Genomic DNA, 15,555 nt, shown 5'->3' with positions numbered 1-15,555 from the left:
TGAAAACTCAGAAGAATCAAAATGAAGCTCACCGTTATAACACTTGTTACAATGGTTTCAACATTAACCCTTGGATATAAATTTACATGGCACAAATACAAAGAAACCCAATATGGCAGTATTAAAATCAAGATGGAAATATTTGTTCGCCGATTTTTAAATAATTATGCTTTGGCTAGAGTAGATCGGCAACGCTACCTAAACACTCGACTCCTATGTGCAGAACGATGTATGTCGGTTCATGATTGCTATTCATGGATTTTTAACCCTGTTAACAGCAAGTGTTATATAGCTAAGCGGGTGTATGGATCAATGGAATTCGTCTTTGAAGATCATTTCTTTCTGGGGAGAACACATGAAATATACGAGATAGTCGTAAGTAAAATCCAACGTAATTTTATATCAGATCATCTATTTCTGCGCATACAACGCTCTTCTCTAAAGGGATATATCGAGTGTTATGATCCATTGAGTTTAAAGTCCGAAGGGCTAGAGTAGAATCTCTAACCTATCGCAGGCAAGACAAAGTGAAGCCACTTATTTCCCGTCCAGAATGCGTTTAGAACGTGCCGCAATCATTACGATGGTTCCTTTGTTTTCGAAGACTGCATTTTTTGAAATCTAGCGATAGTTTTTCCTTTCAATCTGGTGTTTGTGTAAAAACCACGCGCGGGCGTTCTGGATGGGAAATAAGTCTAGCCCTTCTGGCTTAGAAGTCAATGTTACGATCAAACTTGTTGTCAAAACAAACAATCACAACATCGTTGCTTTTAAACAAGCGACTGGGCTCTACTGTTATTTTTATTATTGATGTATATGCGATTGTTTTTCTACTCCAGAAAATCGTTTGCTAAAAAATATTCGTCAACAAAAAGGGACGACATTTTTGACAAGAAATTAAATTTTTCACGAAATGTTTCATTTACTGCCGAATCTTTTAACAGTAATTTTCTGTTTACAATTCTTCATAGAATCCGTGCAATACACATCTTCTATGCGAGCACGGAAGTCAATGCGTGCCAGACTTCACGACTGAAACATACACGTGTGAAAGATGTTTCGCACCTTACACTGGAAAACATTGCAATGAAACAGGTAAGAATTAGACTCAAAAAAGTGAGGAGGGAGATCGCTTGGAACGCGCGGCAACCATGACGACGGATTGTATCTTGCTGTTCCTTTATTTTTGTGGACTGTATTTTTTGAAATCTATTGGAAGTCAATGGTCGACATCACCTTAAATCACCATTTACACCGACACCAAATCCTCATTTTATAAAATTATTGAATTATTGATATTGAATCACTTTCGTAAGACTTTTTCAAGTGATTTTGAAACTATTTAGAAAACTACTATATATTATTTCATTATTACTGTTTCAGGTCCACCCTCCCCTTCTGATTTGTCGCACGGTAAGATTAACAACTACCTCGTGGGCATTTTTTTGTTCGTTTTATCACCCTAAAACCGTCCCAGTCGCAACTATAGACAATAGAAAAAGTTTCTAGAAAAATTTAAAAAGGATTGGATCGACTTTAGGGGGTAATAAAGTAATAATAAAGTGGCACGCGCTTGGCCGCGTGACTACGGTCAAAAAGACTTTTTACTTCTACTGAAGTGCTCGGCTATTGCAGTTTTATAGCAACATAAAAACACCCCTGTCTCGCTAATATCAGTTGAAAGAATTCACACTCTCCGCCAATTCATGCAATCGGCTATTCCCCTCCCCGAAATTAAAAACATCCATAAAAAACTAGCTATTAGAAATTTAGTAGGAGATTTATTTTGGAACAATGCATACTGTGGAGGGGGGGGGGGACTTACCAAAACTGGTTACCAGGTTCACGCATGCGTGTTATCTGTATGAGTTTAAGTCTGTGTTCTCGAAATCATAAAAATCGAAAACTTTCTATAAAAATAAATATCTTCAAAAAAATATCTTCTGAAAAACCTAGACCTGGGGCTTAGCAAAGGTCCCCAAAAAGATGAGGGTCGCACCCGTCTCACCTTTTAAAATCCCTTTCTACGAATCAAACATTTCTGAATTTTATTATTCATAACAGAAGTCAAAGCTGGTCACAATTCGACATGTAGACATATAAAGTTACATTACAACATCCCTGATTATGAAGGATTGAGACCGTTCGTTTTGCGTCCGTGGAATGACCAGAGAACAATTAAAATGTTCTGTTCAGGTAAGTCTGACTCATCCATTATCACATAACAGAGATTATTAGCGAGTTACTGTATGTATGTGTCTAAGGGGAGAAATCTTCGCGGAATTTAATTTCGTGGTTAAGAGGATTTTTAAAATATGGCCTATTTCTCCCTAAAAGGACCAATTTTATAATTGATTTTTAAAATCATTAGAATATTCGTGTTTCGCGGAATTTAATTTCGTGGATTCTGTCGAAAAACCAGTAAATTAAATTCTGCGAAAATTTTTTCTGCGGAAATTTTTTCCCGCGAAAATTTATTCCCTTATTTTTCTATGACTTGTCGTCTTGACTTGTTTCTGACTTGTTTAGATCCTGATCGACTGAGGACGACGGTAAACAAGCACTTTTACCGTCCTTGATTTGGTGGGTCAAAAATGCAGGTTATTACAAGTCAGCTTCGGCCACTCCACATAAACTCTCGACTACATGATAGCTAATTGATAAATTAGTTTGCCATCTAACTTCTAATAAAGAATAAAATTTGATCTAATTTTCAGGTTACGAGACCATTATTACTTCACTAAACGCAACATCAATCCTATCTGTCCGAGATTTGACATCTACAGATTTCGCGGACGGACTCGATCTAACAACCGGCAACACAAATTTTAGGGCAAATTCTTTATTCTTTGATGCGATACTAAAGCAAATAGACGTTGATAACATCTATTTCAGGTGCGTTCAAAATATAATAGGTCATACACATCTAAAAAGTTCTGAGAGACAAGGACAACCTCTCGAATACTTTGCAAACCGGATAAGCTACAATAAAGGTATAAATATGAAAGATACCAACCCTCTTGATACAATACCATCAAATACGGCTGTAAACAATACATGGAGTTCGCCTAATATTACCACTGGTTTTAGACGTGCGTTTAAAGACGTGGTTGTATTAAACGATGGGCGTAGAATGACATTTGGTAATAAGTATCAAGAATGTTTTGGTCAGTGGGGAGAATATTTTCAGTTTTCTTTTACTTGATTATAAGCAGATATTCGATAGGTTTTCGTTAGCTATTGACATTTATTAGCCCCCGAGGTGTTGCAATATGCAACGAGGCGAAGCCGAGTTGGATATAAATTACCGAGTGTCAATAAATCTCAATAACCAACGAAGACCTATCGAATATATGTTTTATTACATGCCCAGATGCAAAAACAAAACAAAAGTTATGTAAACAGTCGAACAGTTCACATAAAATACTCTCATAATCGAACTTTCGAATGTTTTTTTTCTATTTTAACGATTTTTTTAATTACTTATAGTCATACATTTGTTTATGAAATCGTTAATAGCTTTAATCTCGGAACGAGATGTTACCAATGGTGTTAGACGTACGTTTAAAGACGTGGTTGTATTAAACGATGGACGTAGAATGACATTTGGTAATGGGTATCAAGAATGTTTTGGTCAGTGGGAGAATATTTTCAGTTTTCTTTCACTTGATTATTTCAATTAAAAATTTTAGTTTTTACGTAAGTGTTCTTTTTTATATTAGACACATGTTTCATATCAGGAAAGTGTCTGCCTACTGTATTGTTATATTGTGCTGATATAATCAAAAAAATGATATCACTCTTATTTAAAAACAAACGCCTTTAAAGATTTTAGTTTTACATAAATGTTCCTTTTTCATATCAGGCACATGTCTTAAATCAGACCGGTGTCTCCTATTGTTATATTGTGTTCGATTTCGTGCTGAGTAAACAAAAAAACTGTTTCTCTTCCTCTCATTCTGACCAATCTTGCTCCACAATCGTATCGATTTTATTTGAAAAAAAAAAATGTAAATCAAAATTGATAAGTAAGCAAACGATCAACTTATGTAAAAACAAAACCTTTAAGTTTTTGTATTTTTTTGTATCTGACGTACATACGTACCGTCTTTAAGGGTAGGTTTTTGAGGACCCTAGAAACGCTACCCTGAGTATCAGAGGTATAGAAACGCACTATAAATGCACTTAAAACCTACATACTTAACATATTTTTATTAGCACCCATTTTGCATTTTTGATTTGTTTGGCACACGACGTCTCAGGCTCATTAAAGAATTAAAAGAAATACATAAAAAATCAAAAAAAAAAATTATGCCGTTGTTTAGAAATCGAGTGTTTTAGAAACCCACAGAAGCCTCCCCTCTCACCCAAGAACACGTACCTAAACTTTGGTTTTCTCTGTTTTAGAGAAGGGTTTAAAAAAAACTTTGGTTTTACTTATTCATGATTTTTATATGTGGGTTTCTTGTATTCTCAATTATTAATGTCAAGTACACGTTTTTTTATAAGAACATCCAAAAATTTTGAAGCTTTCGGATGTTTTTAAATTTTTGAGTTGTAAGCCTAAATGTTCTTAAAATGTTCTTATTTTCCCCATTTTTTATGTATTTTTGTCTATTTTCTTTGGTTGTTTTCGAGTCCACAAAGCCTTAAAATGTTCTTAACTTGTTCTTAACATTCTGGTCATCAAAGTCTCATGTTCTTATATAGTTTGTTCTTATAACAAAACGTGTAATCGATGAATATACCTCGAGTGATGCTTTTAAAATTTGAAATTTGTATCCTATTCATTATTCAACTTCAAAATATTGAATTTTTGATTAATTTTGCTGGAAATGCTGTTAAATAGTTCTAACAGACTTTCAAACCAGCATATTATTTTAGATGTTTTCAAGTTATTGATACAGGGTGTCCCGAAGAAAAGTACTGTCAGATAGTACTCCCTTCTATGAGTAGGAAACTTAATTTGCATACTGTATCTTTTTTATATAGCAAAGGTAATCAAAACTATAAACTTTGTGTTTTAGGGACTTGTTCTTAGTAATAATTTGACTGGTCAAGTCTTGTGGTGCTTTTACCATGGTTTTTACTGTTGACTCTTGCTTATTCGAACTTTTATTGTTAAAATCTTTCTTAATTCGAACTTGTTTCCAGCCCCCGTCGAGGAGAAATTCTTTTTATAATTCAAATAAATAAGATTCGTTGTACTCGAATTAGCAGCAGTCAACTGTATAAAGATTTGTTTGTATACATAAATAACTATTCGAATTAACTTCCATCTGATTTGGATTTTTGCAATACACACAGCTTTTTCTATCCATAGCAATACACCTTTTCGACCGTAGCCGCCAATTGCTGCACAAGTATTTTTTGTCCATTTTACCACTCTAAAAACGTTCCAGTCCTTTTTTTGCACCTGTAGACAATAGAAAAAGGCGTAAAAAAAGGATTGGGTCGAGTTTAGGGGGATAATTAAATCGCGACTGCGGTCGAAAAGGTTTATAGTTAAACACAATACTTTTATTCAGAACTTACTGTAGTATTATGAAACAGAAAATATGGTTTTCAATGTGGATATTGATATTCATCTTTTTCGCACAGCAGGCTTCCAAATTCACAGGTAAATATTTTCATTTTTTTCTCAATAAATTGAGCAACCAAGTTGGCTCATCAGACTCGAGCCCTAAATCAGCCAAATTCTTTTATAGTATACTATCTTGTTAAAGAAAGATTTTTTAGGATGGGATTATGAATTATATTATTGTTTTACAGCTCCAAAAACCCAGTCAGAATAATCAAAGAATTAGTGACTTTAAATGTAGATTTCTAATGGGGGATAGAATGCCTTTTTTTGTAGAACATTTTTTCATTTTTGTTTCCGATCATCCTCCGCCCAAGTCCATATCCAAGTTTAAAGCCGGTCTCCACTGTCGTGCGAAATGGGCGACAGTTTTTTGCTTAACCTTTTTTGCCTGAAAAAAAAAATTACGTCATAAAAAAGTTTCAACAAAAAAACTTTGAAGGAAGTTCAACTTTTTTCAACCGTTACATCAATTTCGACCGATGGAATTTTTCAACCGACCGATGACCTTACTAAAACGTCAAAAGGTTTTCGCTCATGTCGCGCGAAAGTGGAGACCGGCCTTTATGTTGGGACGGCAATAAATATTGAAGGACAATTTCTATAAAACAATTAGATACATCCATAATGAAATGAAAAAGGTTATTTAACTTCTAGAGAAGAATCTAAGAATGATGGGCTTAGTTTAAAAATGTAAGAATATTTTGATATTTTTCAGGCACGTACAAAGTGAAGAAACTTCTCAAAAAGGTTGAACAACCAATCAAGTTTCAGGATCAAGTTAAACCATCCATTAAACAGCCAATAACAGCTCAGAAGAAGAGCGCGAAAATCAATAATCAACCAATCGAAATCATAAATCCTAATGATATTCCACCAATGAGGGAAATCGATGGAATCCATTCACCAAAACAACAAAGGAACTCGCAGAATCAAAAAACGATTTTACCAACTACATCATCAAGAATGAATATTAAAGGCTTTAATAAAAAAGATCCAAATTTTTCCATGAAAAAGTCACCTTGTGCTTATAGAGATACTTTATCAAATATGTTACTCGCAGTTAATTTCAATTTTCCATTTTACCAAAACATTCCTATCCTACAGAAACTTTATGAACACATTTTCAAGAAAGTTATATTTTGTGGTTACAAAAAGGATAAAAAGTACTCGGACGTTTTACTCGTTGTCCAAGAAAATAACGGGTTTCAAGGTTACGCATGTCTCATAAAATCTATCGAGAAGTTTGGGACTGGTTTTCTAGGCTACTTTTACACAAACGATGATGTGCTATTAAACTTCTGGAATTTGAATTATGATTCCGATAAAATCTGGATCGGAAAACGGATTTCGGAGACTAATGTCCATCGCTTCGGACAACATCATAAAGGAAAAGAATGGCCCTGGTGGATTCGAGAAAGAACAGGTAAAAGGTGTGAAGATGTTTTTGGAAAGATAGAGACACTTGTAGACCACCATAAAAAGGTTAATGATTCATTTTGTGTAAATCAAACAGGAACAACTTTTGACTCAATTGAGAATCTGGACATTGAAAAACTTGAATCAAAGAGGATGGGTGCTTCAGAGATATTGCAGAATTCAAACGTATCTATCCTCCAAAGACTTCTACATATTTTCAAAACAAATGTCGATTTTGACAACTCGAATATATCTTGCTTGACAGGTCGATCAGATGTTTTCTACATCCCCGAAAGCAAATCACAGGCATTTAAAACGGTGGCTGAGATGTACAATAACCACAAAGTATTTCTAGAGGCTGCAGTACCAACAATACTTTATTATCTAGATCTAAAAGAAAATTTCATCGATTTGAATGGAAATTACTATGTCCATGTTTTCGGATATTCACAAGACTATTATAGCGGCAAAGCGTTTTTGTATAGCCATTCAACAGATTTGACATTTTCTCACCCATTTAAATTGACAAAATCATTGATGAAAATTTATTTGGAGAAGAGATTTATTCCAGACTTGGAACGGTTTAAAAGGAAATGTTAATGCACCCCTGTATCACAGTTTTGGTCGGAGACACACCTACACACTAAAAAAGTTGCCTAAAATTTAGTCAATTTTCAACAGCTCTACTTGAAAATTGAATGGAAAGAAATTGCGCTCCAAAACCAACCACAATAGAATTTTTGACCTGAGAAAAATATAATTTCTATCTTAATTAGGATTTCAATAGAAATTTTCATCCCCACTGTGAGAATAAGTTGCACTGGGGCTCTGAGGCAGGGTTGTATTGATGTTAAAATGTACTTTGAAAATGGCTTCAAATTCATCACCCCCACAGTGTAAAGTCCCCCGGGGAGGGGGTACTTAGGCAAATTGAGGGTACGGTATGTGCCGCCCTTAAGGGTACCTTTTTTGGATTTCGAAAGTCCCGCTAAGGTAGGACAAATAAGAAAATCCAATTTCAGTCCCACTAAGGGTCGGAGAAAATTCAACTTTTTACCCCCGGAAAGATCGAAATTTGGTCAAAATTAATCAAATTTGTCCCGCAAGGATCATAAAATTCCCAAAACTTTCCTTTGTTTTCTTCTTTTTAGTCCCAGTAAGGATCCAAAGGTCGAAAGCCGTGCGACACCCCCTGTCAGCTCGCAACCCTAGTACGCCCCCAGAGTAAAGTCAAACAAGAATACAGGCTTATATATCTTTTCACGATAGAATAAAACCCAAATATATGAAGTAAAGTCTCTCGAACCTTTATAATTCGAACCTATATAACTCGAACGGTTTTGTTCGCCCCTTCAAAATATCCTAGATTATTTAACAACAATATACGGTATAACGCATTGCCACAATAAAACTATATCGTATAGTCTCTATAACTGGAACCTCCTATAACGAGGAAGTTTTCTTAACTCGACTGGTTAGTGTAAATACTTGATTATTGAAAATACTAAAACGCGTAATTTTCTAATCTAAACCTCTAATAACTTTATATGTAATGATAAAATATATTCTAAATGCAAGGAAACTTAGCTTTATTTGAATAGCTTAACTATAACTTTGATTTATCCTCTACTCGAACGATTCCCCCCGTTGTCATTCGATTCAAAGACTCTGAGAGCGACTCTTTTAGTCTTTGGTTACTTAAAAAAAAAGAATGTTTTAAAAACAGTTTCAGCCTTAAGGGCTCTGACCATACTTAGTCGAAAAATTGATTTTGGTATTTGAACATACAAAAGTTGTTTGGTTTCAATGGGACATTGACCTTTTTACAACCCCTTCTCACAGACCTACTGGGACCCCTTCCCACTGGAAAATTTGGCCAAAATATCGTCCCCAGTGGAAAATTATCCTCCAATTTTTGTCCCAATTGAAAATAATCAAATAAATCATTCCTCACTGCAAAATACTTACTATTTTTCCCATCCCCACTGAACTTTCTGACTTGAAACAATGGAATTCAAATCCCCGGCTATAAAAAACATGGAAATATGGTATCCGCACAATTCCCAGACCGGGTAATTCCCTGAACGGATAACTCCCGGACCGAAAAATTCCCCAAGATATCATTTCAATTCTCAGACCGGATATTTCTCCAATCGGACATTTCCCCGACCGGACAATTCTCCGACAGACTATTCCCCGAATGGACGATTCCCCGATTAATGAAGAAACTGACAGAACAAATCTCACGTTTTTCAAAATGTAGGTAGTTTTTTGTGTCAATTGCCACCGTATTGAACTTGCGAACGTAGCTTCACGAATATAAATAAAGCGGTAATCTAGGGTGTTCAAATCGACAAATAATGAAAATACGGAATTTATTGATGCGAAATGAGCCAACTTTAGTTCTTAAGTTCTTTTAGTTGTGTTGTGGGGTTCGCATTAATTAATGTTCGCATTAAATTATTTCATAAAGGTTTCAAATGCGAAAAAAGAGAAATAGAAAAAGTGTCATCATGAAAAAGAAAGTATCGAAATAAATTTTCAAAGCTCAATTCCATGTTAGGATAATAACGCGATCGAACAGGAGCTATAATCTTTCAGGACTGCGGTCGAAACTAACAAGAGTCAAGGTTAACTTGGTTAAAAGCCTTTTATTTCTTTAGATTTATGGGATCAGGTCCGGTTTCGAGAGTATATGGCTCTGAACTACCAGCCAGAAATTCTGAATGTTCAGTTAGTGACCAGACTTTGGACTTTTTAATTAAAAAATCTCTGACATTTCTTCTCTCCGTTCTTCATTAATCGGGGAATCTTCCGTTCGGGGAATAGTTCGTCGGGGGAATTGCCCGGTCGGGGAGTTGTCTGTCGGGATATTTCCCGGTTGGGGAACGGTCGGTTGGGGGAATTGTCGGTCGGGGAATGGTCCGGTTCTAGGGAATATCAATCTCCATCGAGTTTCAGTCCGTTATTTTTATCCCCACTGGTTGAAAAAATCCTACCGGGTTTGTGAGAAAGGGGTGTCTTTTTGTTTCGAAGTTTTTTCACTGTTCGCAAAGAATTGAACTGTTTTAAATTTTTGCAAAAAAAAAAATCTAAATTGATGCATCAAAATTATGACTTTTTTCTATCAAAATATTAGGATGAAAAATTGGTCAAAAGGTACTGGTTTCAAGGTTTTGAGACAAATAAGCTTTCACAAAAATTTTCAGAAAACCTCCTTCTACCTCGGTAAAAAATACACCATCTACCGCAAAAGTTTTTTCAAAATGTTTTTTCTTCGCCAAAAATAAGTTCTTCAAAGTTGAAATACTCTTCTTTGCAAAAGTCTTCTTCAAAAATTTCTTCTTCATCAATTTTTTTCATTGAGCGATTCTTAAATTAAGGCTTAACAGAAAACTTTTGTTAGCTACATCAGGCAAAATTTATTTATTGTATATCGCAATAAAAGCTCACTATGGTCAGAGCCGCATTAAATTATAACAAACTTATAGGATTAGAACATCTGAAAGCTTCGAAAATTCTAGACATTTCTTATAAAAAAGACGAGTATTGGTACGTTTAGGGTACGTTTAATGGACGTGTTATGTTCAACTGTGCATAATTGATCATAAGGTCCGCAATAATATAACAAGTCGAGCCTACACGTTTTTTTTATAAAAACATCTGAAAATTTTAAAGCCTAAGGATGTACATAACAATTTGTGTTTTAAGCATAAAGATGTTTTTAAAATGTTCTCAATTTTGCCATATTTAGAGTATTTTCGTCCATTTTCCTAAGAAATCGGACATTTTAGAGTCCATAAAATAGCCTTTAAATGTTCTTAGCTTGTTCTTAATACTTTGGCCATTGAAGCCTTATGTTTTTATATAGTTCGTTCTTATAAAAAAAGACGAGTATTGGTACGTTTAATGGACGTGTTCTGCTTGTATGTGCATAATTGATGATAAGGTCCGCAATAACATAACAAATCGAGCCTGAATCAAACAACAAATCAGAGAACCGTTTTTTCTAGATGAATAGTAAATAGTATTTCATGTTTAAATTTGTATTTCATGTTTGAATAAAACCTACATTTAGAATTCTATGAAAACCACGATATATTAATTAATTTTTTAAGATATAAACCAAAAACACCTCCTCTGGATATTGTCTGCGGCAGTCTAAGTTCTCCCGCATTCGTGATAATCCTGCAATTTCGGGACAGACCTTTTTTCTTAATTGATAATTTCATTTCATTTTTGACACACACGAAACAGTCTCGTCTGATTCCCCAAAAAGAAACCTGCATTAAAAAGCCTCTATTTCCTGCAGCCATAGTTCATTCTTTTCTGATATGTATACCGCAATAGTGGTTCTTGGTATTTGAAATATATACCGCAATCACAGGTCTTTAAGGTGTCCATGGTAACGCCAAATAAACTGTCTTTCGGGTTCTTGGCAGGTTTCTTTCAGATTTCTTTGATTTATTCAAATAGTCTATTTTTGGAAATCAATTAATCAATACAGAAACGTATTTTTCATGTATTGATAAAGATATTTTTGCCAAAATTTTTGGTAAATTATGAATTTATTTTGATCGTTGTTCAAGGGAAACCGGTAAAATTTCATCTTTTACAAGGGAACGATACGATGAGATATAGCGAAAAGACTAGTGAGAAATTTTTAACTTTTCCTATATCTCATTGATAAGATGCTGACTAAGGCCGGTCTCCACTTGCGCGCGTTGCAATTGCACTTTTTGGCTTCAATCCTTTTTGCTTGACGAAAAGATTACGTCATAAAATTGTAACACGCGCTCGAAAAAAAAGTTGAACACATTTCAACTTATTTCAACCGTTACGTCAGATCGTGCCAATGGAATTGCTTCATTTTTCTTTTGACCAATATCGTGGAAGCTTTGCTCGAAAAAGTGCGATCGCAGCGCGCGCAAGTGGAGACCAGCCTTTAAGTTTCATCTCCATTTTAGTTACTTTCCTCCCCTAAAAGGTGACACCTGATACCTCGTACTATTGCGGAGTCTCCATAACTCAAACACGCAAATTTGTTCGAGTTAAGGAAACTTTGAGTTATAGAATAAGATTTATGAGGCTTTGTCAACTGAAGGGTCCGTAAAACTTGTTCCAGTTAAGGAGACATTCGAGTTATAGAGGTTCGAGTTAAAGAGACTACTTCAGTGTTTAATCTTTAACAAAAAATATCACACGCATGCTGGGTCAATTCAGAATTTGTTTGATGTTTTCGAAATTTGAAATTCGAATTGTTGAATATTGAGTCGAACTGGAATTTTAAATATTTTTCGAATAACTGCGGAAATTAGTAAAGTTGTTTAAAGAGTTTATATTTCGTATTGAATTACTTATTTTATCAGGTTTATAAAGTTTGGAACAATTTGAAATAAAAATATCTTTAAAAAAATTCTAAAAATGAAGATAAAAATGAAGAAGAAAAGTTTTTTGCTGTTTTTTGGGGTTAATCACTTATTAACTTTGTATCATAACTTTATATTGAAAAAATATTTTAATAAAATTTCTTCACAGTGATGATCTCCTAAGATCAAGAAATCTCTCCAGTAAAAATGAAAGTTATAGCACTTTTCTACAAGATCTTCCTTTTTTTCTTCTTCATTTTCATCTTCATTTTTAGAATCTTTTTAAAGATTTTTTTATTTCAAATTGTTCCACTCACTAATATCTTTCCAACGATACCAAATTTATAAAGATTGAAGAATTCCTTCAAAAGTTATAAGTAAAAGAAAAAGAGTGCACACTTATCGTGAATAGACTTTAATAACTTATAATTATTAGATAACTCTTTAGCTCCATAAAAGAGGACGAGGTGGAGTTTTTACAAGATCTTTTTTGATTTGTTGAACAGGATGTGACCAACAATTTTGTATTTCTCTTATATTAATAATATATTTCGAGATTTGATTCTCATCTTCGGATTAATATCTAAGAAGAAAAATATTTACTGTTTTAAAAAACAGTAAAAAATCCAAAACATGTACATCTTCGTTAAAAAACCTCCTCATACAACACACTTTTTGATTTGGTTGGTTGTTAACCAGTGAAGAAACAATTTTGTTACTTTTTCTAAAGAACGCGTCATTTTTTTGCTTCAAATGACCAATTATTAAAGTATCTTATAAAGACTCCATTTCATCTGGCTAAAACTAAATCTAAGAATCTTAATGAACGACCTGAGATGCATTTTAGCATCCCTTCTCGTCAAGGGTCAACTGGCACCCCAAATAAATTGATCCGCTGGTATTCCGTGCCGTTACGCTACTACCGAGTTTATGTATGTGAGTTTTTCTGCGACGGGACGGCGAGGTTCTAATTTGACTAGATCTTGACCATCTGAAGACGACAGTAAATCAACACTTTTACCGTCCTCGATTTTGCGGGTCAGAACTGCAGGTTATTCCAAATCGCTTCACCCGTCCTAAAAAGTGCAAATAAATAAACTCGCACGGTACCGTAAGAGCTTTGTTTTTTTACTAACACTTACCGAAACAGACTGTTTTGATATTCATGACGTAATGGTCTCTAGGGAACACGACTCTTGCCAGTAGTGGTAAATTTAAGAGCTTTTGAACTAAGGAAAAATGGTTTTAAATTTGCCACTTTCGGCAAAAAACCGGGGTGTTTCTGTAGAAAATATTACTTCATGAATATCATCAATGCTGTGATAGCTGGGTGCACTTAATCAGGTGTCACCTTTTAGGGGAGGAAAGTAACTAAAATGGAGATGAAACTTAACTTGTCTATGATATGAGCAATCAGGATATGACCAAATCCCTAGTTAGATACCCGAACCCTTTCCCGACAAAATTTCCCCGGCTAGTCTTTATCTCGATTTTTTTTCTCCCAAAAGACACTCTTTTAGTTAGTAAGTAGTTATTTTAAGTAAGAAAATAAATCTACGATCGCAGTCGATGGTGACTATTTTGGTACTAAGTAGGAATTATTTGGTATGAGCCGAACGAGGATTAATCTAATGCTCTACCCTTGAACTGCGGATAGCCTATACTAGACGTCACCCAGCGTTTTCTATACTTTGGGACTTTTTCGAATGTTTGGAGCCCAGGTTTTCGCGCTCCAAATATTCGATTTTTTGACGTCACTTTTAATTCTTGAAGCTCCTGTAGTAGTGAAAATATCGAATTTGCGTCAGAACAGAAGGCTTCGTTTTTTAGAAAATCGTCAAAGTGGAACTCACCAAGAAACGGATTGAAGAATTCCGGTTTTTTGGTGAGGTGTTCTCTATTCATGATATGCACCATTGCAATGTCTTCCACGGACCCAACAGCTGATTGGTTTTAAAGTGAAGTATTGAATGATTTTACGTCACTTGCAATCAATCAGCTATTGGGTCCGTGATGTAATGTCAGAAGACATTGTAATGGTGCATATCATGAATACTACGGATGCCAAGCCGGCATACAACGTTGTTTCAACGTTCATCTAACGTAATTTGGACGTTATGAACGTTAGAAAAACAATAAAATAACGTTGTGTGCCAGATGGGTGTTGTTTTAGTAAATTCATTTTCTATTTAGGTCGATTATATTTTTAAAAATATGGATTTCTCTTTATTCGTCTCCCTGACATTCATTCCATTCATTTCAACACAACAAATGCAATGGCGTAAATTTAAAGAAATCAAAATTTCCAACGGAACAGCAAACAGCAGTCAAATTACAGTCCAATATGAAATTTTTGTTCGAAAAAGTCCCCATCTAAATTATCTCATGACTCAATGTTACAAAAAACGTGATCAAGAATACGACCGTCTCTTATGTGCCGAGATGTGTATGGTGGCCCATAATTGCTTGACTTGGATGTATAGTGGAAGCACACAAACATGTTATAGATGTGATCGTATTTACGGGGCAATAAAAGATATGTTTGAAGACCAATTTACAACTGATCGGACGTTTGAGCTCTATGAGAAAGTGGTAAGAAAATTTGTTCACACGTTTTTTTACAAGACCAAACTATATATAAGAACAAAATGCCTCAATGGCAAAAATATTAGGCTTCTCGAACTATAAAACAAGAAATTTATAATAGGAAGTCACACAAAAATACTTAGAAAATGGCGAAAATGGGAATGTTTTTAGACAAAAAAACTTTAGATGTTCTTATAAAAAACGTATATTATGATAATACTTTATACTGCAAAAAGTAAATTTGTTTTTTCATTCTTCATAGAATCCGTGCAATACACATCTTCTATGCGAGCACGGAAGTCAATGCGTGCCAGACTTCACGACTGAAACATACACGTGTGAAAGATGTTTCGCACCTTACACTGGAAAACATTGCAATGAAACAGGTACACATTTTCTTTTCTTCGGATGTTCTTAACTTTTTCAGATTTAAGCCTAAAAGTGTTCTTAACATGTTCTTATTTTCATCATTTAGTGGGTAATTTTGTGCGTTTTTCTAAGAAATCGGGTGTTTTAGATTCCCCTGAGCTTTAAAATGTTCTTAATTTGTTCTTTAACATTTTGGCCATCAAAGCGTTAATGTTCTTATATGGTTTGTTT

The 15,555-nt window shown here is 34.6% G+C and overlaps 1 protein-coding gene across 1 annotated transcript; it reads left to right on the top strand.

Annotated features, from left to right (window-relative positions):
• The first annotated feature begins 112 nt into the window (after positions 1 to 112).
• LOC136820149 (uncharacterized) lies at positions 113 to 3,238 on the top strand. The gene is made up of 5 exons (XM_067076388.1): positions 113 to 118; positions 972 to 1,095; positions 1,384 to 1,413; positions 2,065 to 2,196; positions 2,718 to 3,238. Exons 1-5 carry the CDS (start codon positions 113 to 115, stop codon positions 3,203 to 3,205), a joined length of 780 nt encoding a protein of 259 aa, XP_066932489.1. The 3' UTR covers positions 3,206 to 3,238.
• The last annotated feature ends 12,317 nt before the right edge of the window (positions 3,239 to 15,555 follow it).

This window comes from Clytia hemisphaerica, unplaced genomic scaffold (genome assembly GCF_902728285.1).
Source record: "Clytia hemisphaerica strain Z4C2 unplaced genomic scaffold, Clytia hemisphaerica genome assembly, whole genome shotgun sequence".
NCBI lineage: Eukaryota > Metazoa > Cnidaria > Hydrozoa > Leptothecata > Clytiidae > Clytia > Clytia hemisphaerica.
Note: the sequence above shows the minus strand (reverse complement) of the source record. Positions and strands in the feature narration are given on the sequence as shown.